The sequence below is a fragment of the Sycon ciliatum genome, chromosome 8 (genome assembly GCF_964019385.1).
Source record: "Sycon ciliatum chromosome 8, ocSycCili1.1, whole genome shotgun sequence".
Classification (NCBI taxonomy): Eukaryota; Metazoa; Porifera; class Calcarea; order Leucosolenida; family Sycettidae; genus Sycon; species Sycon ciliatum.
Window position 1 is genome coordinate 3,243,546 of NC_088650.1, and position 27,085 is coordinate 3,270,630.

The 27,085-nt window shown below is 48.8% G+C and overlaps 2 protein-coding genes across 3 annotated transcripts in view; one reads left to right on the top strand and one right to left on the bottom strand.

Moving 5' to 3' along the window:
• LOC135823885 (FK506-binding protein 15-like) overlaps positions 1–27,085 on the top strand; it is a 189,728-nt gene that overhangs the window by 88,357 nt on the left and 74,286 nt on the right. Inside the window, exon 1 of one of the 2 annotated variants that reach the window (XM_065336748.1) lies at positions 12,543–12,546. The exons of the other annotated variant lie outside the window; for it this stretch is intronic. The gene's annotated coding sequence lies outside the window, so the exon portion shown is untranslated. Of the gene's footprint in view, positions 1–12,542; positions 12,547–27,085 lie in introns of those variants that run through there. 2 annotated transcript variants of the gene reach the window in all.
• LOC135823900 (glycosaminoglycan xylosylkinase-like) overlaps positions 7,033–27,085 on the bottom strand; it is a 24,894-nt gene continuing 4,841 nt past the window's right edge. Inside the window, exons 3-9 of the mRNA XM_065336778.1 lie at positions 26,163–26,272; positions 24,797–24,968; positions 23,771–23,883; positions 21,696–21,777; positions 14,080–14,139; positions 7,874–8,140; positions 7,033–7,837 (exon numbers count right to left, since the gene is read on the bottom strand). Coding sequence (XP_065192850.1) covers positions 7,897–8,140; positions 14,080–14,139; positions 21,696–21,777; positions 23,771–23,883; positions 24,797–24,968; positions 26,163–26,272 — 781 coding nt within the window. The 3' untranslated portion in view covers positions 7,033–7,837; positions 7,874–7,896. The remainder of the gene's footprint in view (positions 7,838–7,873; positions 8,141–14,079; positions 14,140–21,695; positions 21,778–23,770; positions 23,884–24,796; positions 24,969–26,162; positions 26,273–27,085) is intronic.

A 27,085-nucleotide genomic window follows, 5' to 3' on the forward strand; every position in this document is an offset into this window, starting at 1 on the left:
CTAATGTTTGAACGAATCGTGCCTTACATGCATGTGGTAAATGGCAGGAGGTGCTCACTGTCTGGCAGACCACGGACGACGATCTACTCATACATTCTAATACTGGTTTTGCTTTGTGGCTGTGTGCCTTAGCGCGAACTCAGGCACTTCTGCCGTTCTGGTGTTTGCGTGTGTCATCGTGTTGTCACGTGATACGCTACACGTCTGCACCATGTCGTCGTCCCCGCTCTGTCAGACCGAGATCCTAAAAAATGTGTTGTTGACATTGGTGACAAGAATCACAGCCATACATGTAGACTGCACACATAATGGGGGACCTACCCCACTACCACACATCAACACTACCTGTAACCAATCACGATTCAATGCTATGCTCTTCTCATCAAATATGGACAAAGAGCTGATGACATCATGTCTTAGGGTACAGTCCCATACAGACCAGGGTGGTGTTGGTGGTGTCATTCTGATTGTCCTAAAATTCTATTTTATAACTCGACTTGTTGCCAAACGCGTGTCACCATAATGACATGGCGGCTCTGAGCAGCTAGCTTGACAATGTCGACACATGCAGTAGCTGCTTGGGTGTGGTCTGGTATGCAATAGACGGTGCATTTGGGTGGTCGTGGATGAACAGGGACCGTCATGTGTAGACGTTAATGATGTGTTGGAGTGCTGTTGTTGTTCAAATCTTTATTCTCACGATAGCCAGTGGCCAATAAGAGGTTGTTGTTGTTGTTGTTGTTGTTGTTGCTGTTGTTGTTGTTGTTGCTGCTGCTACTGCTGCTGCTGTCTTTCAAGTCTTCAGGCATGTGCATGTGCGTGCCCCCGGGCATGTTTGACCAGTTACTGTCAGTTCCTCAGTGAGCATGCAATTCTGGAGCCTGGGCCATTTTTGCCTTGTGATATTCTTCTGTCCATTCCTGTCATTATAATCATTTCCTTTCCTCCTTCCATACCTCTATAAGTACATGTAGTAGTCACCTGTATTGTTTCATGCACAAAGTGTGATAGCGAAAGTGAAGAACAATTCGAGGCAACTAGCCATTGTAAGTATGAAAAACAGGTTATACTGCACCGCGCCAGCCGGCTGAACTCATAAATGTGCAGGCAAATCTGTAGCTCTCAGGCTATCACTATCAGTCTATGTGGTATCATACATGTATCTGCTAGTCCGACCTATATGTAATAATAATAATAATATCTGTATTAGGTTGACCCAGAGGCTTGTACATACATGTACCACACGGTACATGTATTCTTCTCCAGACACGGACACAGCTACAGTATGCCTCGCCGGACAAGAGGAACAATTTATAATGGGGAGACGCTAGCAGGGGGTGTGTGCGAGGATAACAGGAGTCGGTATTTTACGACTCCTTGGAGGATAGGTTATCAGTGCTTCTACACTTCCACATCATCAATAGCACACTGGACAGAATTGCCGATGATGAACGCTGCAGTTGGTAAAAACTGGCACAGGGAATGGCCGTACCTGCTGTACCAGTGGCGACGACCCACCCCCGGCCCTGACCCCGGCTGGGCACTAACAACGTATATTCGCCCGACAAGAAAATGCAACAAACGATTGGTCATCGGATAAAGTCACCGTTGAACTTCTCATAGACGAACATGACTACAAGTAGTGAGTCTAAAGGGAAGAGCTGAATTGAAGAAAGTCATCCTTGCCGTTTGTTAAAGGGGAAGTTAAGGCAAAAATTAAAATTTCACCAGTTGTAGTCTTCGGGGTGCTGAGTCGAATGGTCTTGGTCCGGGGAAGCTGAGACGCTCCCTTCCTACTTGAATCCCAATCGAACTCGCGCACTTCCACCGAAACTGGGTGACTGCGCCCTACGAGATGGGGATTTGTATGCAAAATGTCACTAAAAGCGCCATTTCGTTCTTATAAAAGCACGGATGACCGCGATTGGCCCATATGTTGTAGTCTTTTGGACGCTGAGTCGACTGGTTTTGGTCCGAAAAGGCTGCGATGTAGCGTTCCTCCTTTATTCCCAATCGAACATGGTTGAACAAGTGGTCACGTGCTCCTGCGTACACCAGTCACATGGTCACCGTGCCTGCAGGGTTCAACTTACTAGCCTGTTTGACCTTTTTTGGATGCACTCCTGTCACTCGAGTTGAACCTTGGTGTGAAATTTGTCGCCTGCTGGCGTGGTGACCAGGTGATTTGGGCACCCAGGAGCACGTGACCGCTTGTTCAGCCATGTTCGATTGGGAATAAAGGAGGAACGCTGCATCGCAGCCTTTTCGGACCAAAACCAGTCGACTCAGCGTCCAAAAGACTACAACATATGGGCCAATCGCGGTCATCCGTGCTTTTATAAGAACGAAATGGCGCTTTTAGTGACATTTTGCATACAAATCCCCATCTCGTAGGGCGCAGTCACCCAGTTTCGGTGGAAGTGCGCGAGTTCGATTGGGATTCAAGTAGGAAGGGAGCGTCTCAGCTTCCTCGGACCAAGACCATTCGACTCAGCACCCCGAAGACTACAACTGGTGAAATTTTTATTTTTGCCTTAACTTCCCCTTTAAACTTTGCCTTCAAGTAGCAGTGAAGAGAAAAGAAGAAACTTGACGTGGAAGTCCGGAGGGCCTACACCTGCAAGAAGGTACTCAGCTGCTTGACGGAATGGTGTAGCGAAGGAGTAACTCACTGTTTGAACTTTGGACTTTGATCTACAGGTCATGAACCGCTACTGAACGATCCACAGGTGCTAACTAGACCGATAAGATGTAGCACTCAGTGCGAGAACAGGGTCAGGGAGTGAAACGAATGATACAGTCGCTAACGTGAGCAAATACACCCATTATGTCAACCAGGTCAGTCAGTGCAGTAGATCTACCTGGCGGATTTCTACCAAGCAAGTGCACACTCGCTAGCTCTCAACCGTGTCACTCAGCCTGATGACCTACATGTAGCTCTGGAGTAGGCATAGTCACAGTGTGCAATATCAGTGATACTAATGCTGTAGGGGGATTTCAAATAGACCTATAGCACATGATTGTATTTTTACTTACTGAGTGAGTTGTCCGTTCCTTTTAAGATCTTCTTCAAACGTTGGCTGAGTGGGCTGACTGGAATAGGTAGGTCGTTGAGAGAAAGAGAGCGTTATGCTGAACTTGGTATTCACTGAGAGAGCGTTATGCTGAACTTGTTACTCACTGGGAGAGCGTTATGCTTTTAAACGTGGAGTACTCACTGAGAGAGCGTTGCAGCCACTACAGACTGATTAGTAGTTGAGAGAAAGAGTAACAATGACTGAAAAGGATAATGCACGACTAACAAAGGCAGGTCAGAGGGACTGTTCAACAACACTAGAAGACGTTTGAAACAAAAGAGAAAGGAAGGGAGACGAAAACGGACAACTGGACTGTGTCGTGAGAAATGGAAGACTGAGCTGTGCTGACCAAATTAATAGCGATGTGATCTAATGTTTGAACGAATCGTGCCTTACATGCATGTGGTAAATGGCAGGAGATGCTCACTGTCTGGCAGATCACGGACGACGATCTACTCATACAATCATTACAGTTTTACTAATACTGGTTTTGCTTTGTGGCTGTGTGCCTTAGCGCGAACTCAGGCACTTCTGTTCTGGTGTTTGCGTGTGTGCGTGTGTCATTGTGTTGTCACGTGATACGCTACACGTCTGCACCATGTCGTCGTCCCCGCTCTGTCAGACCGAGATCATAAAATGTGTTGTTGACATTGGTGGCAAGAATCATAGCCATACATGTAGACTACACACATAATTGGGGACCTACCCCACTACCACACATCAACACTACCTGGAACCAATCACGTGCACGATTCAATGCTACGCTCTTCTCATCAAATATGGACAAAGAGCTGATGATATCATGTCCTAGGGCACAGTGCCACAGTCCCATACAGACCAGGGTGGTGTTGGTGTTGTCATTCTGATTGTCCTAAAATTCTATTTTATAACTCGACTTGTTGCCAAACGCGTGTCACCATAATGACATGGCGGCTCTGAGCAGCTAGCTTGACAATGTCGACACATGCAGTAGCTGCTTGGGTGTGGTCTGGTATGCAATAGACGGTACATTTGGGTGGTCGTGGATGAACAGGGACCGTCTATGTGTAGACGTTAATGATGTGTTGGAGTGCTGTTGCTGTTGTTGTTGTTGTTGTTGTTGTTGTTGTTGTTGTTGTTGTTGTTGTTGTTGTTGTTGTTGTTGTTGTTGTTGTTGTTGTTGTTGTTGTTGTTGTTGTTGTTGTTGTTGTTGTTGTTGTTGTTGTTGTTGTTGTTGTTGTTGTTGTTGTTGTTGTTGTTGTTGTTGTTGTTGTTTGTTGTTATTGTTGTTGTTGTTGTTGTTGTTGTTGTTGTTGTTGTTGTTGTTGTTGTTGTTGTTGTTGTTGTTGTTGTTGTTGTTGTTGTTGTTGTTGTTGTTGTTGTTGTTGTTGTTGTTGTTGTTGTTGTTGTTGTTGTTGTTGTTGTTGTTGTTGTTGTTGTTGTTGTTGTTGTTGTTGTTGTTGTTGTTGTTGTTGTTGTTGTTGTTGTTGTTGTTGTTGTTGTTGTTGTTGTTGTTGTTGTTGTTGTTGTTGTTGTTGTTGTTGTTGTTGTTGTTGTTGTTGTTGTTGTTGTTGTTGTTGTTGTTGTTGTTGTTGTTGTTGTTGTTGTTGTTGTTGTTGTTGTTGTTGTTGTTGTTGTTGTTGTTGTTGTTGTTGTTGTTGTTGTTGTTGTTGTTGTTGTTGTTGTTGTTGTTGTTGTTGTTGTTGTTGTTGTTGTTGTTGTTGTTGTTGTTGTTGTTGTTGTTGTTGTTGTTGTTGTTGTTGTTGTTGTTGTTGTTGTTGTTGTTGTTGTTGTTGTTGTTGTTGTTGTTGTTGTTGTTGTTGTTGTTGTTGTTGTTGTTGTTGTTGTTGTTGTTGTTGTTGTTGTTGTTGTTGTTGTTGTTGTTGTTGTTGTTGTTGTTGTTGTTGTTGTTGTTGTTGTTGTTGTTGTTGTTGTTGTTGTTGTTGTTGTTGTTGTTGTTGTTGTTGTTGTTGTTGTTGTTGTTGTTGTTGTTGTTGTTGTTGTTGTTGTTGTTGTTGTTGTTGTTGTTGTTGTTGTTGTTGTTGTTGTTGTTGTTGTTGTTGTTGTTGTTGTTGTTGTTGTTGTTGTTGTTGTTGTTGTTGTTGTTGTTGTTGTTGTTGTTGTTGTTGTTGTTGTTGTTGTTGTTGTTGTTGTTGTTGTTGTTGTTGTTGTTGTTGTTGTTGTTGTTGTTGTTGTTGTTGTTGTTGTTGTTGTTGTTGTTGTTGTTGTTGTTGTTGTTGTTGTTGTTGTTGTTGTTGTTGTTGTTGTTGTTGTTGTTGTTGTTGTTGTTGTTGTTGTTGTTGTTGTTGTTGTTGTTGTTGTTGTTGTTGTTGCTGCTGCTGCTGTTGTTGTTGTTGCTACTGCTGCTGGCAGGCACAGTGGGTTGGTCAAAGACCATGATTGAGATACGAGAGGTACCTGGTTCAAGTCCTGCCTGGGAGCGGTTTTTCCAGCCGTGCTGCTACCCACAGTCAACTGGGAACTTGTGGCCAGGCACAAGGCGTACATGGATGCAGCTAATGGGGTCGTTTTCGGCACTTGTGCCAGTGGTTGTGAGACTTACCCACTCACCCCCACCGTTAGGCGCTGCATCTGCCGCTAGGGTTTATCGGGTGTTAGCGGCCGTCGTGAGTTCCCTTCGGGAACGGATACGATAATTTACTTTTTTTTTTACTGCTGCTGCTGCTGTCTTTCAAGTCTTCAGGCATGTGCATGTGCGTGCCCCGGGCATGTTTGACCAGTTACTGTCAGTTCCTCAGTGAGCATGCAATTCTGGAGCCTGGGCCATTTTTGCCTTGTGATATTCTTCTGTCCATTCCTGTCATTATAATCATTTCCTTTCCTCCTTCCATACCTCTATAAGTACATGTAGTAGTCACCTGTATTGTTTCATGCACAAAGTGTGATAGCGAAAGTGAAGAACAATTCGAGGCAACTAGCCATTGTAAGTATGAAAAACAGGTTATACTGCACCGCGCCAGCCGGCTGAACTCATAAATGTGCAGGCAAATCTGTAGCTCTCAGGCTATCACTATCAGTCTATGTGGTATCATACATGTATCTGCTAGTCCGACCTATATGTAATAATAATAATAATATCTTTATTAGGTTGACCCAGAGGCTTGTACATACATGTACCACACGGTACATGTATTCTTCTCCAGACACAGACACAGCTACAGTATGCCTCGCCGGACAAGAGGAACAATTTATAATGGGGAGACGCTAGCAGGGGGTGTGTGCGAGGATAACAGGAGTCGGTATTTTACGACTCCTTGGAGGATAGGTTATCAGTGCTTCTACACTTCCACATCATCAATAGCACACTGAACAGAATTGCCGATGATGAACGCTGCAGTTGGTAAAAACTGGCACAGGGAATGGCCGTACCTGCCGTACCAGTGGCGACGATCCACCCCCGGCTGGGCACTAACAACGTATATTCGCCCGACAAGAAAATGCAACAAACGATCGGTCATCGTGTGTATCTGGCTACCCACCCACCGCAGATGTCCAGTGTATTCTGTCTCGAAACAACCTCACACCCATCACTACCCGTTTCTCCCTTAAACTGTAAAGTAGTTATCTTCTTGTATTCAGATGCGTTCATTCTTCTGCCAGTTCACTTCTGTGCCGCCCTTTCTGCCTTCGTGCCAATTCTGAGGCACGTAGCCGCCGCACGTGCACAAGGTATCAAGTCTCGCTTGGACTTGTACAGTACTACTGCCACGAGCCTCCTCATGATTTGGTTATTCCTCTCTTTCTTATTTAGACGCTGACCGCTGGAACTCAGTTCCGACATCGGTCCCCCTTGCTGCTTCACCAAGCCAATTTCGTATCGCAATCCTAGATAGGCTAGGGTACCCCGAAAGGAGACCATAGGCCTGTGGGGACTGCCCTAGAGAAATATGAAGAAATACCATACTACCATACTATACTATCGTCCAGCCTCTCATGGTCACGTGACTCGAAAGACTAGTAGCAGTGAATGGTACATGTAACGTTGTACAGTGCAGTACACGACAGAAAATGACAAAAAAGTAAAGACCAAACATAACAACATAACAACATGATATCAATCTAGCAGTAGCAGCCTGATCCAGCAGGGCCACACCAAAACAAGAACACGGACAAGTAAGGAAAGGCATAAACTTGTGCACGTCCACTTGAGAAAATCATTTTCCCAATGGCGTGCAAAAAGGACACAATGAATATTAGCATCGTACACGTCATCACCGTCTTGCCTACATATAAACAATGGAGTAAGTAAAGTAAAAAGTAAATTATCGTGTCCGTTCCCGAAGGGAACTCACGACGGCCGCTAACACCCGGTAAACCCTGTAAACCCTAGCGGCAGATGCAGCGCCTAACGGTGGGGGTGAGTGGAGTAAGTACAGAGTGGAGTAAGTACAGAGTGGCGTAAGTACAGAAGTACAAATATGGTGGAAGAACACAAGCTGAGCAGTTGAGAGAAATTAAGCTCTAGTAAAGTCCCGACGTTCAAAAATAAGAAGCACAAAATCAGCAGTTAAAATTACAATCAATTCACATGCTCAGTGCACAATGGCTAATCACATGCTCAGTGCACAATGCCTAATCACACGGAGCAGACTAGTACTCGTACATGTATCAGAGATCCATGAGTGTGCGTGAGTGTGTGTGTGTGTGTGTGTGTGTGTGTGTGTGTGTGTGTGTGTGTGTGTGTGTGTGTGTGTGTATGCTGCATGTGGATGTGTGTGTGGATGTGTGTATGTGTGCGTGTATGTGTGTACGTGTGTGTATGTGTGTGTGTGTGTGTGTGTGTGTGTGTGTGTGTGTGTGTGTGTGTGTGTCAACACTCTCACGTATGTTCGTTGGCTGGCTTGTCATCAATGATCACATTATCCCGACCACGCCTGACGATACACCTCTCCACAGCAGCCATGACGTCACGACGACGACGATCAATGGCTTTCAGATGTGTGCTGTAGAGTATTGGTGATAGCGGGTCAATACTCATTGATGCGTTGAGTGCATGCGACAGTGAGTGTGCACCGCGCTGCTCTTCGAACACCTGTAGCCGTTTCCACGTAGAAGATCTTAGTCTGGATGGCAAACATACGAGCAACACACGGAACAATTCAGAAAATCGAACATTGCACACCCAGTGGATGCGTTAATCAACACCGTAGAAATTATTACCGAAACAATGCATCCGGTCTTCTTTTGAGCAGTACCTGTTCCTGCTCCGCGCACCCCCTGATTTCTGATATCTCGAACGTGTATTTAGAACTATGTCGATCACCTCCGCTATTGGCCACGCTTGTTTTCATGATCCATTGCTTCTTGCCTCCCGGGTAATTTCCATCTAGCTGTTTCTGGCTAGTATCAGTTCTATCACACTTATCAATGGTCCTTATTGGCGTCACGCCATCGTGGAATGAAAGAATAATAATAACAATAATACTGTACAGTGTTGTGCTCGGTGAAATCCAACCCAGAGCAACCCGGAGTAACCCAGAGCAACCCGGAGTAACCCAGAGCAACCCAGAGCAACCCGGAGCAACCCGGAGCAACCCGGAGTAACCCAGAGCAACCCGGAGGAACCCGGAGTAACCCAGAGCAACCCAGAGTAACCCAGAGCAACCCAGAGTAACCCGGAGTAACCCAGAGCAACCCAGAGCAACCCAGAGCAACCCGGAGCAACCCGGAGCAACCCGGAGTAACCCAGAGCAACCCGGAGGAACCCGGAGTAACCCAGAGCAACCCAGAGTAACCCAGAGCAACCCAGAGTAACCCAGAGCAACCCGGAGCAACCCAGAGCAACCCGGAGCAACCCAGAGCAACCCAGAGTAACCCGGAGCAACCCAGAGCAACCCGGAGCAACCCGGAGCAACCCAGAGCAACCCGGAGCAACCCGGAGCAACCCGGAGCAACCCGGAGCAACCCGGAGGAACCCGGAGTAACCCAGAGCAACCCAGAGTAACCCGGAGCAACCCAGAGCAACCCGGAGCAACCCGGAGTAACCCGGAGCAACCCGGAGCAACCCAGAGTAACCCAGAGCAACCCAGAGCAACCCGGAGCAACCCGGAGTAACCCGGAGCAACCCGGAGCAACCCAGAGTAACCCGGAGCAACCCAGAGCAACCCAGAGTAACCCGGAGCAACCCAGAGTAACCCAGAGCAACCCAGAGTAACCCAGAGTGCACGTTTGGTGCCCTCAACTTGCACGGCCCTTGGCGCCCTGGTTGGTTTTTATTATTTCAGTTCGTTGCCTCAACAGCACAAGGTACAAAAATCAAGAGGGGCGAACGACAAGAGAGAGCAGAGAAGGAAGATGCAACTGGAAGGAAAGAATCCTGGAAGAGTCCCGAATGTCACTGGACGTACACATGTACAAATACAATGATGTAGTTGGTTGACAGCATGTAAACAATGATGTAGTTGCAACTGGCACTCGGCGCCAGCTTTTCTGATTTCACTCCGGGTCGGATTTCACCATTTCTTTTTTTGCTCACCCATTGTATTGGTAAAAAAGCCCGACAGTTCGGTCCGGTTTTGTGTAGACTACCGTAGACTGAATGACGTCACCCACAAGGACTCCCACCCATTACCTCGGATTGATGATACACTCGATAGGCTGGGTGGGGCTCAGTTTTTCTCGACACTGGACTTACAGTCCGGCTATTGGCAAGTTCCGGTGGCGGGGAAAGACCAGGTGAAAACAACTTTCATCACGCCACAGGGTCTCTATGAGTTCAAACGTATGCCTTTTGGTCTATGTAATGCTCCGGCCACATTTCAAAGCATGATGCATGCTGTCCTGCGGGGTCTTTCTCCCCGGGATTGTTTAGTTTATTTGGACGACGTCATTGTTTTCTCGCACACATTTCGAGACCACTTGCTCAGGTTGGAGGCGGTGTTGACCGCGTTGCGACACGCCAAGTTGAAGATTAAACCAAGGAAATGCCATCTCTTATTAGGAGAGGTTCATTTCCTTGGCCATGTGGTTTCGGCAGAGGGGATCTCGACTGATCCAGAAAAGGTCCAGGCAGTACGTGAGTGGAAGGCGCCAACCAATCTAAAGTCCCTTCCGGCCTTTCTCGGATTTGCATCGTACTATCGCCGATTTATTCCCCGCTTTGCCGCGACTGCACACCCGCTGCATGATCTGCTCCGTAGGGACGTTTCGTTTGCGTGGTCAGCTGAACATCAGGCTGCGTTTCGGAAGTTGTGTGTAGCGTTTTGCGAGGCACCTATTTTGGCATTTCCGGACTTTTCTCTACCTTTTATTGTCGACACTGATGCCAGTGTTTTCGGCTTAGGTGCGGTGCTGTCGCAGGTCTCCGCCGACGGTCTAGAGCGACCCGTGGCATACATCAGTCGGTCCTGCTCGGCCGCTGAGAGAAATTATGCCAAAACTAAATTGGAATTCAATTGCTAGCGGTGGTTTGGGCATGTCGTACATTCAGACCGTACATTCTGTTGCGCCCGTTTTTGCTTCGGACAGACCACGGTAGTCTGCGTTGGCTGATGCACTTTAAAAATCCGGAGAGTCAGATTGCCCGTTGGCTCAGCACGTTAGGGGAGCTTCACTTTACCGTGGAACACCGGCCAGGAGCGCAGCATGGGAATGCAGATGGATTAAGTCGGCAGTTTGACACTGATCTGTCAGTTAATGTAGTGTCGTTTTCTACGCCTACCGCTTGTGACATTCGCCAGGCTCAATAGGATGATGCCGAGCTACGTGTTGTGATAGACCGGTTTGCTGCCACTCAGCCCGTTCAGGATGGCGATAGTTCTGTAGTTCGTGCTCTGCTGACTCAGTCCGAGACCCTGACCATGGTAGACGGTGTTTTGTACCGTGACGCGTTGCCATCGCTTGCCCGCCAGTTAGTGGTTCCGGTGGTTTTGCGCCCCCAATTTTTGGCCGAGGCGCACGCCGGTCAAACATCTGGCCATTTTGGTTCAGACCGCACATTGGCTCGGCTTCGTCAAGTCGCATTCTGGCCGGGTATGTCGGTCGATGTCTCGGTATTTGTAAATGTTGTACAGTGTGCGAGCGTGGCAAAGATCCGGCTGCAAAAGCCCCACTCGGCACTGTGCGTGTGGGTGCCCCGTTTGAGGTCATCGCCATGGATATCATGGGACCCCTACCTCTCACTGCTCGTGGTAATAAATATATCCTAGTGGTTGGGGACTATTTTTCTTAATGGGTCGAAATTCTTCCAGGACATGAGAGCTGAGACGGTAGCGGACCTTTTGGTCGAACGGGTATTTATGAAGTTTGGTGTCCCTAACCAGTTGCACTCGGGTCAGGGCCCAATTTTTGAGAGCCGTCTTATGTCATGCCTGTGTCAGTTGTTGGGGGTGTGTAAATCCCGCGCGACCCCGTACCGGCCTCAGTCCGATGGCTTGGTAGAGCGGGCCAATCACACTATTCAGGTGGCTCTTCAGGCGTACGTTGAGGGTGATCAAGCCTCGTGGGACAAACATCTTTCCCTGGTGCAATTTGCCTACAATACGGGGGTCCACCGCTCTACCGGGTTTACTCCCCATTTTGTCCTGTTTGAGAGGGAGGCCCGTCTACCCTTGGACTTGTTCTTACCTCCACCTAATACCCCCGTGGAAGCCCCTTTGCCTGTGTACGTGTCCAATCTTCGGTCGTCTTTGGGTCGGGCTTTTGGCGTTGTACATGACCACCTCGGTGTAGCCCACAGAGTGGCTAAGGCAGCAGACGATCGCCAAACTAAACTACCCACGGTAAAACCTGGGGACTATGTTTGGCTCCACGCTGTTCCGCCCCCTGGGTCCAACCCTAAGCTGTTCCGCCCCTGGCAGGTGGAAGTGGTGAAGGGAGTTGTGTGTGCTATTGTCCGGGTGGGTCCTCCTCCTTCACCCCGACATGCTAAGCACCTGACTGTGCATGTGGATAGGTTGCGGGTGGTGCAGAGTAAGGTGGTTGTTCCCCCAGGGGTTCCAGCTACCGGGACCGCCACGCCTGAAAGACCGGCGGTTGCCTCCATGGGTGGTGAAAGACCAGCGGTTGCCTCCATGGGTGGGCCCGCTCTGTTTCTGCCGGCCCCATTTGTGAGGTCGGTCCCAGGGTTGGTTCAGCCCCCGGGTTCCCTCCCCACACCTCCCCCATCTCCGGTGGTTGTGCCCCCTGCTGGTGCTCAGGGTTCCCCTCCCTTGGTGGGTAGTCCCCCGGGTACCCCTGCCCCGAGTCCTCCTGATTCTCCTCGCCTGGTAGTCCGTTGGTGACCCCGACGCAGAGCCCTCCGGTTTCTCCCACGCATCCTACTCCGCCCGGGACACCACGTCCTTGGCGGAGGTGTGCCCTGCCCCGGGTGGCTATGCTGCCCTTGAGGAGGGTCAGTTAGACCTCTCGTGGCGGGGTTGGTAATGTAAATATTTCATACCATGGATACTCCTAGTTGGTTTTTGTTTCGTCTTTCTCTCCTCTTTTTTCTTTTCTTTTTTTTGCTCAGTGCCGCCCTCGCCGACCCGGCGATGGTGTTGGACCTCCTCGAGGAGTGGAAAACGTTTTTCGATTGGCTTCCCGAAGACCTGCGTCCAGCTTCCATTCTGACCGCTCCCTCGCCGGTGATGTCTGCAGCGCCAGCGCCAGTGGTGCCTCGCCGCCGGGCTCGCCGAGCGGCGCAGCGGCGCGCCGCCCCCGCTGCTCCGTCGCCGGCTGGTAGCGTGCCGGACAGTGCGCCTTCCCCTCCCACTGTGGGGTCGGACTTGGTCTCCCTCGTTGAGGTCCATCGTGTTAACGAATTTGCATAATGTTTCCTCGTTCTGTATTTTTTTGTTCGTCGTTTCCCTTGAGTGAGTGGTGTCCTAGGTTGGTGCTGTTCTGGAAAAGATCCCTACAAGGATAGGGCATAAACAGGTGGAGCAGTTCGCCAGCTGGGGTCCTCTTTGAATCTGTTGCTTGCAGGTTCCTTCATTGTTGCACAGTTTCGCGGGGCTCCCGGCTGGTGTCAACCCTCCTGGCTTACTCGTCACTTGCCCAACGGTCTCGTCTGTGCCTCTTTTGTTTATATATTCGCCTATCTATGTTGTACATATTTCATTTCTTTCTTCTTCTTGTCTTCTTCTCCTGTCTGTCTTCTCGTTTTGTTTTTCTTCTCTCCCATCCTCAGGAGAGGATGCATTTTTTTTGTGGATGTATGTTGTCCCTGCCCTTTTGGAGGGTGTGTGCCCCTTTTAGCACGTGTGTGCTGGGTCCGCGTGGTCGTGCGGACCGCGCGTGGACTGCGCAGGTTGCGCATGCCTGCAGTAATACGCATTCTTGTTGTTGTTCTTTTGCCTTCTTTCTGAGGCTCTCTTCAGAGTAAAAGCAATAATCAGTCCTCCGAGTGCTGTGTACGTGGGATGTGTGAGAGAGAGAGAGTAATCGAAAGGGCTATCGTCGAGGCAGAAAAACCCCGACGACACACACTTGTACAAGTACTAGCAGATTGCAAGTGGTTGATCTTGTGTGCTTGTTACAACACAGTTGCTCATATGCAACCATGTTTCGCGTTTTAGAACCCAATCTCGTCGTCTAGGCAACGACCAATCACTGACATTCCTGCCAAGGGAAAAATAATAATACTAGTGATTCGCACGTCCGCGTTACCATTGGTTACACAATTGCATTCAGAAACCGTGACAACCAGCTTAGGAAGTTTCCCTTGTGCCAGGCCACCAGCATGCTTGATTGTACGGGGCACCATCAGAGTTTACTGATAGTGCTAGCCTTGCATAGACTCCGGTTCTACTGGTAGGACCATTTTACACAGATATCCTGCACAGCCTCCTAAAGTCCCGCGGCTAATGAAGGAGTCCACAGATTTTGGACGTAATCGTAAGAGGCATATTACGAAATACCATGGCAACCGCGGAAGGGGAGTATGGAATTATTTTGCACTCCACTGACAAAGGCAATTAATCAAGCTAGTCATGCAGGTATGTTACATTCTCTTTCTGGTTGGTGCAGCTCATCATCTGGCCAAGTTCTCTGTGTGATCTGGTGTGAACTGAGACATACTAACCGACAACATTGATTAAGAGGCTCCAAAATCGACGCATCATCATTGTAGGCATTTCCAAAGCTGCGAAAGAACACACAGGGACGGACAAGCACACACACAGGGACGGAAAAGCACACACACACGGACACACACACACACACACACACTGACATAGACACACGGACGGGCACAAACACACCCACACACGTGCGCACGGACAGACACACACACACACACACACGCACACACACACACAGCAATTGTGTGGACTTGGACTCTGTTGCGCAACGGGTCTAAAGTGAAAGACTTTTCATGCCGGGCTTATTTATGTTGTTCTTTAGTTTTATTTTGTAGTGTTTTTTTGTCTTGACTTTGTTGCATTGTTTTGGTGCATGTGCAGTCATCTGTACATGTATACACCATGGAACGCTTACGTCATCGTCACGCGTGCAACATTATTTTGCGTGCATGCTCATATAATTAGTGACTTTACTCCCTCGCACCCAGACGCTGATTTTTGGAAACAAGTTTCTATACTTCCGATGGGAGAATCCGACATGGCAGTGCATTTCGGCGTGGCCAGGTCAAATTGTAGAATATCGCATCGAGTGAATTGCTTTATCTGAGAGAGGAGATGTTCGTGCCCTTGAGACCCGAAGTCCCGTTTCCATACGACAAAATTTAGGAGCTCTGCGCTCAGCGCTTTTTCAGGGTATGAATTTCGGGTTGTTCTGGTCGGGTCGCAGCGTCGCGGACTATTCTATCGTCTTCAGCGTCGCAAAACTACTGGCCATGTGAAATTACAAGGCGGTGAGACGCTTTCGTCTTCCTCTACGAGAGAATTTGTTCTGCGCCAGCATACCAAAGTATGCAATTTCGAACGCGCAGTTCGAGTGACGAGGCGTGTGCACTGTACACTGTACTGCATGCACGGACTGTGCGGTCGTTCTCGATTCTCCCATCACTCCCATTCAGTTCTGTTTCCAGCAAAAGTCCAACTTGGCGCACTTCAAATCACTATAACTCAAGAATGGCTGGGCCGATTTGAATAATACTTGCAGATTTCCTATGTACTACGCCTGGGAGAATCGAATGAGACCAAAATGGAAGCGATCGGAGCAAGTTTTGGAAAATGGGTGTAGTCACTAATATAATGCTGCCGCGATGTTTGTCCTTTTCTTCAGTTATCAGTTTTGCCTCGTCGTGTCCGGTCTTCTTGTCTGTCCGTCTCCGTCTTGTCAAGAAATTATGTAGAACTTTTAGTTCAGTTGCGCTGTTGAGTGTGGCGAGCGGATGGGCGGGGAGGCTGGGCCCCTGACGCCTGGAGAAGATGTGCTGGTGCACAAAAGACTTAGTGTGTGGAGCTCACAGACTTGCCACTTTATAGAAATGCACCCTCGGACCCGGTTATAAAATTTGACCCTTGAGAGATTTCCTACCATTGCTGGCGCTTTCGGTCTGCGTATCGCTATGATCAAGAATAAATAAGCTTTTGCTATGATGTGATTGCTTTTTATTTTAACTCGCTGACCAAAACGGACAAAAACATCCAATAAAAATGGGGCGAATAAGGAGAGGCACAGTGCCACGATTTTTTTGTTTTTAGAGAGAGAGAGAGAGAGAGAGAGAGAGAAAGAGAGAGAGAGAGAGAGAGAGAGAGAGAGAGAGAGAGAGAGAGAGAGAGAGAGAGAGAGAGAGAGAGAGAGAGAGAGATGAAAGAGAGAGAAAAGCTAGCGCTAAGATGTAATGCTGATCGGTGTGCATAATCTTCCGCAGCCTACTCAAGCTCAACTGATGAGGGGTGAATACCCCGAAACACGGTGTATGGAGCAGGAAGCGGTGCTTTCTTGCAGGTTTGCCGAGTGGAAGGTGCGACATGCAACCTGTCTACTCCGGACAGTAGTCGTGAGTCAGTCAAGTGTCAGTCAGTCGGCAGAAAGCGTGTGTTCCAAGTAGGAACCACCAACTTCATCACTAAGGGCCGGGTTCCACTGCGGCTCCGCTGCTTTGTCTTTCGCGGCTTGAAACGTCATCATTACCGTTCACCGCGAGCTGGAGCAGCGAGGCCGCGGCTCACCGCGAGCTTTCGCTACGATTCTTGACCAAAAACTGCGAGCCGCGGTTACGGCTCGACCGATTTCCCGTACTTTGCATTGTTTTGTACGCCAGAATTTTAAAATTCAAATTTTCATTCGTTGCGCAGGCCAGAACACGATGATTTTTTTTGATTTCGCGCGCACGCAAGCAGGTGAAACGTCATCAAAAAGTGTGGACCACGACCGCGGTACCGCGAATGGCGAGTGTCAGTGGAACCGCGCTGCTCCGCTGCATGCAGCCAAGTGCCGCGGAGCAGCGGAGCCGCGGAGCCGCAGGGGAACCCGGCCCTAATACCGCCGAAGTCGCTACTTCTAAGATCGTATTCCAAGCTATTCTACGGCATTCCAAACTATTCCAAACTGTTCCAAGCTATTCTACGGCATTCCAAGCTATTCCAAACTGTTCCAAGCTATGCTACGGCATTCCAAGCTATTCTACGGCATTCCAAGCTATTCTATGGCATTCCAAGCTATTCCAAACTGTTCCAAGCTATTCTACGGCATTCCAAGCTATTCCAAACTGTTCCAAGCTATTCCAAACTGTTCCAAGCTATTCCAAACTGTTCCAAGCTATTCCAAACTGTTCCAAGCTATTCCAAACTGTTCCAAGCTATTCCAAACTGTTCCAAGCTATTCCAAACTGTTCCAAGCTATTCCAAACTGTTCCAAGCTGTTCCAAACTGTTCCAAGCTGTTCCAAACTGTTCCAAGCTGTTCCAAACTGTTCCAAGCTGTTCCAAACTGTTCCAAGCTATTCCAAACTGTTCCAAGCTATTCCAAACTGTTCCAAGCTACTCCAAACTGTTCCAAGCTATTCCAAACTGTTCCAACCTACACATACTTGCCAACCCTACCGGAATATCCGGCAAAATCCAGGAAACTCGCTTTCGTCCCGGCATATCGGAAAAGTTATAACATCTACGGATTTTCGAAAAATGTCCCTCAGCACCTTTTTTTGTTGATTTTCAGTTTTTCAATGCTTGCGACTCGTAGTCTGCGAGCATAGCAGCTAGAACTTAGCACAAGTGCTGTGCCCACAACGAAGCTCTACAGTTAGCGACCAAGAACTCTTGAGTTTGCGCTTGAACAAGGACGTTTTTTGTCGTACATGCTGTACTATTTGCGAATGTTTGTGCAGATCAAGGAACAATGGCCAAAATCAAGGAAAAACCTCATCGGTGTCAAGGAAACTGTTTGCCAGCGGTTGGGAAGTATGCCTGCAGTGCATACTCCAGTGCCCTTTACAGTGCGTTTTTTATAATAGACTCTGAAAACCTTGAAAACGTACTCAAGGCCACTTTTGAGAAAATGTCATGCGAGTTGCGTCACGAAAATCTGCGCGCGAAATTCGAAAAACCAGGTGTGACTCGTGGCATTTCGCCATTTTGTTCAGAGTGTCCTTCGCGCTCCTTGCCTCGTGGCTGGAGGAATCATTTTGTTGTTGACTGCTCTGTGGCCCTATTTTGCTTTTTCTCGAGTGTCTTTTCGTTCGTGGCAACTTGTTCTCTCGACATGCCACATATAACAAAATGCGAACGGGCCATGGTACATGGTGGTGTCTGTTTTACAATTTTTGGCGAAGACGAGGAGAACAATGGCTGGGCATCGAATTGGTCCCAAGTATTCCATTCGTCATGCTGCTGTTGCGTGTGGCGTCAGCATTTTCACCATGAACAGCTGTACCAGGGATGCTGACGGCGAAAATCAGCGTGCTGCGTTGGCCTTGTCTGTCTCCAGTTATGAAGCAGTGTCTGCTCCAGCGCCGGGTGAGCCGGGTAATCCACCCGGTTGGGCGGCGCTTGGACCCGGTTGAAAATATAGTACCGGGTCACCTGTGACCCGGTTGGTACTTTACACTTTTTACTTTGAAAGGACTGACTACATGGCTTGTATGTGTCAGATACTTCTTCTTCTTTCGTAATTTTCTAATTCCTGTCCTCTCTTTTCTAAATGCGGCTTATCCATTCGCCTTTATATTATTGGGCCTAGTTCCCGTTTATTGTCCGAATTAAAATAAACCAACCAACCATGTTAAAGCATGTGACTCGGCTGGTGAGACAGCGCCAGGTACATGGGTACCCGGCTCCGACCCAGTTGAAATGGTTGCGCCAGGTACACGTGTACCCGGCTGTCCTACAATCCTAGAGCAGACACTGTGAAGGTAACGAGAGTGACAATCCCCAATGTGAGACTCGTGCCATGAAACCACTCAACCCTGACGGATTTGCTTTGGACTGTATAAGAAGTAATTTACGGATTCTATGCTGCGAAGGAGCACCCAACACTGGACAAAGTTCCTGCTCACTGCATAGAAAGCATCGACGATTTTCGAGACATGAGCAAAACTAGCTCTTGGAAAATGCTGCGTTCCATGGGATTCCAGTGTGGCAAGACCAGAGGTATCACACACATAATGATGGAATGGCACGGGATTGTGTCATGGCGGCATCGCAACCTGTGAGACATACCTGGATGAGACGTGGGTCAATGCGCGTCACACAGTTACTAGGAGGTGGTACGACAATGGTGACAGGAGTGTATAGGCAAGCAATCAAATGAAGCACCATCAGGTAAAGGCAAGCGCGTTATTGTTCTGCACACTGGTGGACGGGACGGATTCGTGAAAAACTGCGCCGATGTGTTCGTGACTGGAGACACACGAAGCTGACGGCAACGATGATATACGTCGTCGGCTGTCCTAGCACATCTGTTCACTGTGTAATACTGTCGTCACAAGTGCAACACAAAACACGGAATTATTGGGGCCGTTTCGACGCTCGCTGGTCTTCTACTATTCGCAGATGTTGAACCAGACACAACCGTGACCTATTTGCATTGTGTGTGTGTGTGTGTGTGTGTGTGTGCGTGTGTGTGTGTGCGAGCGAAACAGCCGGACGCACGTCAATGCCATGCCTGCCTTCGGTGGTTCCGAAGTGCCGGTGGACTTGCTGTGCACAAGTGCACGACACCCGCCCCGGCATCGCCGCCCACACCCCAGCGCATACCAATCATCAGCCATCCGTGTTGCAACCAGCATTGCGCTACCTGTGAGCGCTGTTTTAAATCTGCTCCTGGCTTTCGGCGACACAATTGCAATCGTGGACGGCGTCGTGGCGGAGCGGCTTCCTAGTGGCAGTGCTGACTTCTCTCGAACTCTCTCTCTTCTACTCTCCCCTGTTGGGTCTGTTGCCAACGGTCTCGGCTACTTGAAGGTGTAATGTAGTACCTGCCACCTTTGTTGGTTCCAGGGTTCATATACTTTCTATTTGAAGTATACATACCTGTTAACCATGGACTGCTTCTGGCTAGATTAACTCTTGTGTAATCAATGGTGCTAGTGAAGCTAATATCAGATCCACTCTGATTTAGTCACCCACACTAGTAGCACGTATTACCTTCACTGGGGGCAGGGGTAACTGCAGTTGGATCCCAGGACGGATACCCTGATGCCGTCAATCCTTTTTCTGCACCTTGTCCTCACCCACTTACTGAGGTGTGGTGAGCCCATAAGTGGGATCATTTTCAAGTCCACCCAGAGTTTTGGGGATTTCAGGGGGTGTCGGCCGTTGGGCGGTTCAATAGCCAATTGAGTCATCTTTCCAAGATTCCTTTTGAGTCTCTCTCCCCTCTCCCGGGGAGACCCACGTGACCAGTTTTGGCAGTGTGCAACAAGTACAAGTACAAGTACAAGTGTGTGTGTGTGTGTGTGTGTGTGTGTGTGTGTGTGTGTGTGTGTGTGTGTGTGTGTGTGTGTGTGTGTGTGTGTGTGTGTGTGTGTTTGTAAAACCGCTCATGTATTGCTTCCTTTTTGTTAGTCTCTTTATGGGAGCTGTGTGAATTGCCCTTGTGATTTGTTGTGGTGTTTGAATTTTCACTGCATTCTTTCACGGATCGAGGGAAGTTTCCTACATGCATGCTGGAATGTTTTGATTTATTGAGCTAATTGCAATACAGCATTTGAATTATTCAGTACAGTTTGCCACAGTAAGTCGTGAAAAGCCACGACTCACTGGTTTCCTACAAAGGTTAGGAGAACTGCAGACAGCAGTGCACAACTGCGCAGTCATGTACGTCGTGTACATGTACATGCATGCGCTGTACTACAGTATACCGAAAAAGAAGAGAGAAAAAAAGAATCAAGATGAACTGTACTGGATTCGAACTCTGCCGGGCACCATGCACGTGATGAGCTTTCCTGGCTAAAACTTCCGTTAAAAAAATCAAAATCCACTGAAAACCATTTAAAACCGGATTTTCAGCCAAAACCTGGCCGAATATCTAACTTTGACAATTATTATTATTCCGACTCCAAAACTTAATTTTCTTCGATCCAAGACCCACACAAACGCAGCTGTGAAGAAATTCAAATTTGGAATGAGAACAAACTAAAAAATCCAAATCGACAAATGTCTGTTTTATAAAAACGCACTGTAGGTGTAATCTAAATTTAGGTGCCTGGTTTCTCTACCGAAATAACCGAAATTTAATTCCCGTAGCTATGCAGAAGACGTTACTTCAGTAACGTCTGGTGCTAGCCAGGGTCCACACAGCTTTAATTTGGTGTTTGTTTGTTTGTTTGTTTATTTGTTTGTGTCACGCCTGGAGCTATCCCGTATCTGTCCCGTATCTGTGACTACAAAGGCTCTACAGGATTGTACATAACAGCTGGCCACAATATTGGCTGGCTCCCGTATCTGTCCGGTACCGTACCATCAAACACAGCTAGCCACAAACAGCTGGCCACAATATATGGTATAATGGTATATGGTATATGGTTCAGTTCCAAGAGGAATCTGGAGCTTGCTGAACCAATCGATAGTCGATAAGCACTGGCCAACGAGGGACCACTCTTTGCAGGCTCCGAGGGATGTATTGAATGAAGAAAAGTTGAACTGACTTGGTTCGTGTTTCTCGCTGACCTTGTAATTGGAGTCTGGCGAGGCCAATGTCGTGGTCGGAAGTACCCAGCGGTGCGGCAGTTGAGAGGTTAGAAAGAAGTAGTGGGTGGTTGGTTAAAACCAGGTCTAACGCACTGGCATGACCACTGTGTTGGGAGTAATGTGTGGGAAAGGTAACGAGCTGTGATAGGGTGAGCATTTGAAGGAGACAAATCAGTTGATGACCAACTGCATCTGTGGTCGATCCATACCACTCCGAGCGTTGAAGTCCCCAGAGACGAGAAGCATGGAGTCGGGCATAGATAAGCGTTGCAAGATGGATTGAAATTGAGTAAAGAAATTATCGGTTTGGCGGTGTGTCAATGATGGCGGCCTATACACCGATCCTAAATAGCGCAAGATCATAACGTGAAGCAACTTGGAAGAATGAGTATGGATGCGAAGTGTATCGGGGAATGAATTTTGAGCAATTGTGCGGGTTCGAATCCCAGGTTATGCCCTGAAAAAAATAGAAGAATTGAAAAACTTATAACATCCCTATGCTTTTTTTGTCCAGGTCATCAAGGCAAAAAAAGCATAGCGTAGGGCCCTGAGCTTCCAAGCTCTCTCGTTAAGTTCCACCGAAAATATTATTCCAAGCTTACCTCTTGCCATTGTCCATCATAAGCAGTCTTGCTGAGTCACCGTATTTCTGCACCGTCTCATAGTGATGGCGATCGGCGTTGCCTGGCACACAGCAAAAACAAGAAACAACAAGAAACACAAAACAAAAACAAAGCATCTTTCCCTCGGACCAGTAGATAAAAATAATAAAAAAAGCAACGGAGAACAGAAGGAAATAGTTCAGGTATTAGTACCATAGTACAGTACACACCTGTAATGGCGACCACTCGACCATGGCGACCACTCGACCATGGCGACCACTCGACCATGGCGACCACTCGACCATGGCGACCACTCGACCATGGCGACCACTCGACCATGGCGACCACTCGACCATGGCGACCACTCGACCATGGCGACCACTCGACCATGGCGACCACTCGACCATGGCGACCACTCGACCATGGCGACCACTCGACCATGGCGACCACTCGACCATGGCGACCACTCGACCATGGCGACCACTCGACCATGGCGACCACTCGACCATGGCGACCACTCGACCATGGCGACCACTCGACCATGGCGACCACTCGACCATGGCGACCACTCGACCATGGCGACCACTCGACCATGGCGACCACTCGACCATGGCGACCACTCGACCATGGCGACCACTCGACCATGGCGACCACTCGACCATGGCGACCACTCGACCATGGCGACCACTCGACCATGGCGACCACTCGACCATGGCGACCACTCGACCATGGCGACCACTCGACCATGGCGACCACTCGACCATGGCGACCACTCGACCATGGCGACCACTCGACCATGGCGACCACTCGACCATGGCGACCACTCGACCATGGCGACCACTCGACCATGGCGACCAATCGACCATGGTGACCACTCGACCATGGCGACCACTCGGATATGGCGACCACTCGACCATGGCGACCACTCGGATATGGCGACCACTCGACCATGGCAACCACTTTTCCTTGTCACGGACGCATTCACATTCAAAACACCTCGGATAAGGCGACCACTCGCTCAACGCGACCGACGACCACCCACCCGCGACCGCGTTGCACAGTGCTAGTCATGTAAATGTTCGCATTCCACGGTGCACCAGGCATGGTAGATCTACACATCAGTGCAGGAAGTGTAGATGTACATGGTGCATGCACGACATTTGACAGGTCTGAGGACCCCAGGCATATGAGTCGTGCTAGAGCAGCATAGGTGTGTGCACTGGGATGCACTGATCAAAATGATGTATCACATGTGGATATGGTCACGTGACCCACTGAACCTGGATAAGAAGACCACCTGACCACGGCGACCACTTTTTCTCGTCCCTTGAGGGGTCGCCTTAGACAGGTTTCCCTGTATTATCACTCTCTTAGTATTGACTAGCATTGATTTCCGCTATACCTAAGCAGCCAAATAGTTCTGCATATTTCACTCCCTAGGGCTATATTGCCTGCTTATATTTGACTGCTTATGGGTTGCGCAGTTGAACGGTGCCACAGACGTTTGCTGTGGCATGGGTGTTTGCTGTGACATGGGTGTTTGCTGTGACATGGGTGTTTGTAGTGGACTTAAAAAGGTACACCTATTGGCTATTGGCTACCCTCTACTCGACAGAGCAAAGCTTTCTAACAGAATAATACATACCCAACAGAGAGCAGAGCTTTCTCATAGAGTGATAGATACCCAACAGAGAGCAGAGCTTTCTCACAGAATGATACATACCCAACAGAGAGCAGAGTTTTCTCATAGAGTGATAGATATCCGACAGAGAGCAGAGTTTTCTCATAGAGTGATAGATACCCGACAGAGAGCAGAGCTTTCCCATAGGGTGAGAGATACCCGACAGAGAGCAGAGCTTTCTCATAGGGTGAGAGATACCCGACGGAGAGCAGAGTTTTCTCATAGAGTGAGAGATACCCGACAGAGAGCAGAGCTTTCTCATAGAGTGATAGATACCCGACAGAGAGCAGATCACAGAGTACCCAATACCTGACCGGGGGGGGGGGGCAGAGCTTTGTCCTGCAAGGGAATATGGAGAAGAGTTTTTTGGTTTCCTGGCTGCTGCATATCTTACCAACTAAATAGTCCATTACGGTGGCATCAAGGAGGTCCAGAAGCCGTGGGCCTTTCTTGAACAAATCTTTGCTCAGCACCGCCTTGTCGCAGTAGGACTTATCCGTCTCCCACCTTCCAAACAGAGATCACAGGTGAGAAAGAACAAAAAGAAATGCATCTGGCCTGGTAAACCGCGCGCCCTGGGTCAGCAAGACCAGCAATGACCGCGTGCCCTGGGTCAGCAAGACCAGCAATGACCGCGTGCCCTGGGTCAACAAGACCAGCAATGATCGCGTGCCCTGGATCAGCAATGACCGCGTGCCCTGGGTCAGCAAGACCAGCAATGACCGCGTGCCCTGGGTCAGCAAGACCAGCAATGACCGAGTGCCCTGGGTCAGCAAGACCAGCAATGACCGCGTGCCCTGGGTCAGCAAGACCAGCAATGACCGTGTGCCCTGGGTCAGCAAGACCAGCAATGACCGCGTGCCCTGGGTCAGCAAGACCAGCAATGACCGTGTGCCCTGGGTCAGCAAGACCAGCAATGACCGCGTGCCCTGGGTCAGCAAGACCAGCAATGACCGCGTGCCCTGGGTCAGCAAGACCAGCAATGACCGCGTGCCCTGGGTCAGCAAGACCAGCAATGACCGCGTGCCCTGGGTCAGCAAGACCAGCAATGACCAACAAGACAACGGCATATTCAAACCTCTTTAGAACGAACGCCAAGGGGACGAGGGTTTTTGCTTGCAATAACGAGAGTTCTTCTTATCCATATGGTATACCCAGTGAATGTACAGCGATTTACCCAATAGAGTTATGAATACTAGTGCATCTTCAAGGAAAGTTTGCCTTATCCACTGTGTTTCTCTTAACACACACACACACACACACACACACACACACACACACACACACACACACACACACACACACACACACACACACACACACACACATGCACGCACACACACACGCACGCACGCACACACACACACACACACACACACACACACACACACACACACACACACACACACCACACACACACCTTGCACGACGAGTTGAACTGTAGGTACGTTGATACGGATGTTGCCATGTTTTTAGCTGCGGACTATTCGCCAGCCAGATTGTAACCGATCCCTCCATTATGCCATTCTTGGCACACACTGCCAGTTCACGCTTACAGTAGCGACACACGCCATAAAAACAGATGTTGTTGCCTGAATCAAAGCAAAATACACGAGAGCAAGCACAAAGACATGGCGCATGCACGCACGCACACCCACACGCGCGCACACACACACACACACACACACACACACACCTCAGACCTCAGACATGCCCATCGCGGAAGCGATGATAGCGAACAGCTATGTTAGACATAGCAACTTGCGCTGGGATTACACCATTCAACAGCTTGCAAGGCCGATGAATTGACCGCCACTATTTTCGAGCCTGGTATCCCAACACAGAACACACACACACACACACACACACACACACACACCACACACACACACACACACACACACACACACACCTCAGACCTCAGACATGCCCATCGCGGGAAGCGATGATAGCGAAACAGCTATGTTAGACATAGCAACTTGTGCTGGGATTACACCATTCAACAGCTTGCAAGGCTGATGAATTGACCGCCACTATTTTTAGCCTGGTATCCACCACACAGCTGTTTGAAGTGACATTTTCTGGCCAGTGAATCCCCCCCCCCCCCCCCCACACACACACACACACACACACACACACACACACACACATAACTAACTTCGTGCATTCTCCACCTCTAGGAGAAATCATTCCAACAGAATAGACAAACCAGGCTTGGTGTGTGTGTGTGTGTGTGTGTGTGTGTGTGTGTGTGTGTGTGTGTGTGTGTGTGTGTGTGTGTGTTGTGTGTGTGTGTGTGTGTGGGCGTGGGTGGGTGTGAGTGTGAGTGTGTGTGTGAGAGAGAGAGAGAGAGAGAGAGAGAGAGAGAGAGAGAGAGAGAGAGAGAGAGAGAGAGAGGAGAGAGAGAGAGAGAGAGAGAGAGAGAGAGAGAGAGAGAGAGAGAGAGAGAGAGAGAGAGAGAGAGAGAGAGAGAGAGAGAGAGAGAGAGAGAGAGAGAGGGAGGGAGGGAGGGAGGGAGGGAGGGAGGGAGGGAGGAGGGAGGGAGGGAGGGAGGGAGGGAGGGAGGGAGGGAGGGAGGGAGGAGAGAGAGAGAGAGAGAGAGAGAGAGAGAGAGAGAGAGAGAGAGAGAGAGAGAAGAGAGAGAGAGAGAGAGAGAAGAGAGAGAGAGAGGAGAGAGAGAGAGAGAGGGAGAGAGAGAGAGAGAAGAGAGAGAGAGAGAGGGGAGGGGGGGGGGGGGGGGAAGAGATAGAGGGGAGCATTCACCGACTCCACACAGCCGAACTGACCTTGGTAGAAGAATGTGCTTTTCAAACGAGGCTCAGCGACTGGAAGAACCTCCCTGGGAAGGTTCAGTACCCGCCCTACAACCGGTGGACTACGCTGATATCCAAGTACACTGTGAAGACACAGATACACAGATACACACACACACACACATATTAGGGCTGAAACAATTATACCGATAACTCGCATATCGATCGTTAAGAGTGCAACCGATAATCGTTAGTGTTCAAAACGAGTGCTAACGGTTTTTTTATGCCTGCATATCAGGGACAGCATTCGATCCCTTGCACTCCATCTAATAGCAATACGAGTCCAATCATGTACTTTCAAGCGCCGTAAAATTGATTTATGGCTTTGAAAGAGACCGGGAGAGAAGACTTTGTCTTTTTGGTTCATTTCTGGGAGAGGTCGGAGATAAGAGCAGTTGCCAGAGGGCGATGACCAGATTCACATATCAACAGTGCGGTGCCACAAATCTCTAACATAGCAAAGGTATCATGGAATTTCTTCCTAAACTGGTGTTCGAGGTACACGGGTAGAGCCAACAAGAATCGATAAAACCAATAAATCGATCGTTAATGATATTGGTCGATCGTTAGGAGTTATTGAATGATCGTTTCAGCTTTAACACATATACACACATACATACATACCCAATGCTGTAGACAGCAAGCTGTTTCGGCCATACATACATACATACATACATACATACATACATACATACATACATACACACACACACACACAGACACACACACACACATACACACATGTACCAGGTACGATGTATACGCCCGTCGCAAGAGAAGCACGCAAATCTGCAAATGCAATAGATATGCACCCACAGATTTTCTCTTATAGCAACGATAGCAGACAAGATCTGAATGAGACAGATCAAGACTAGCCCCAGATAACTGCACAATTA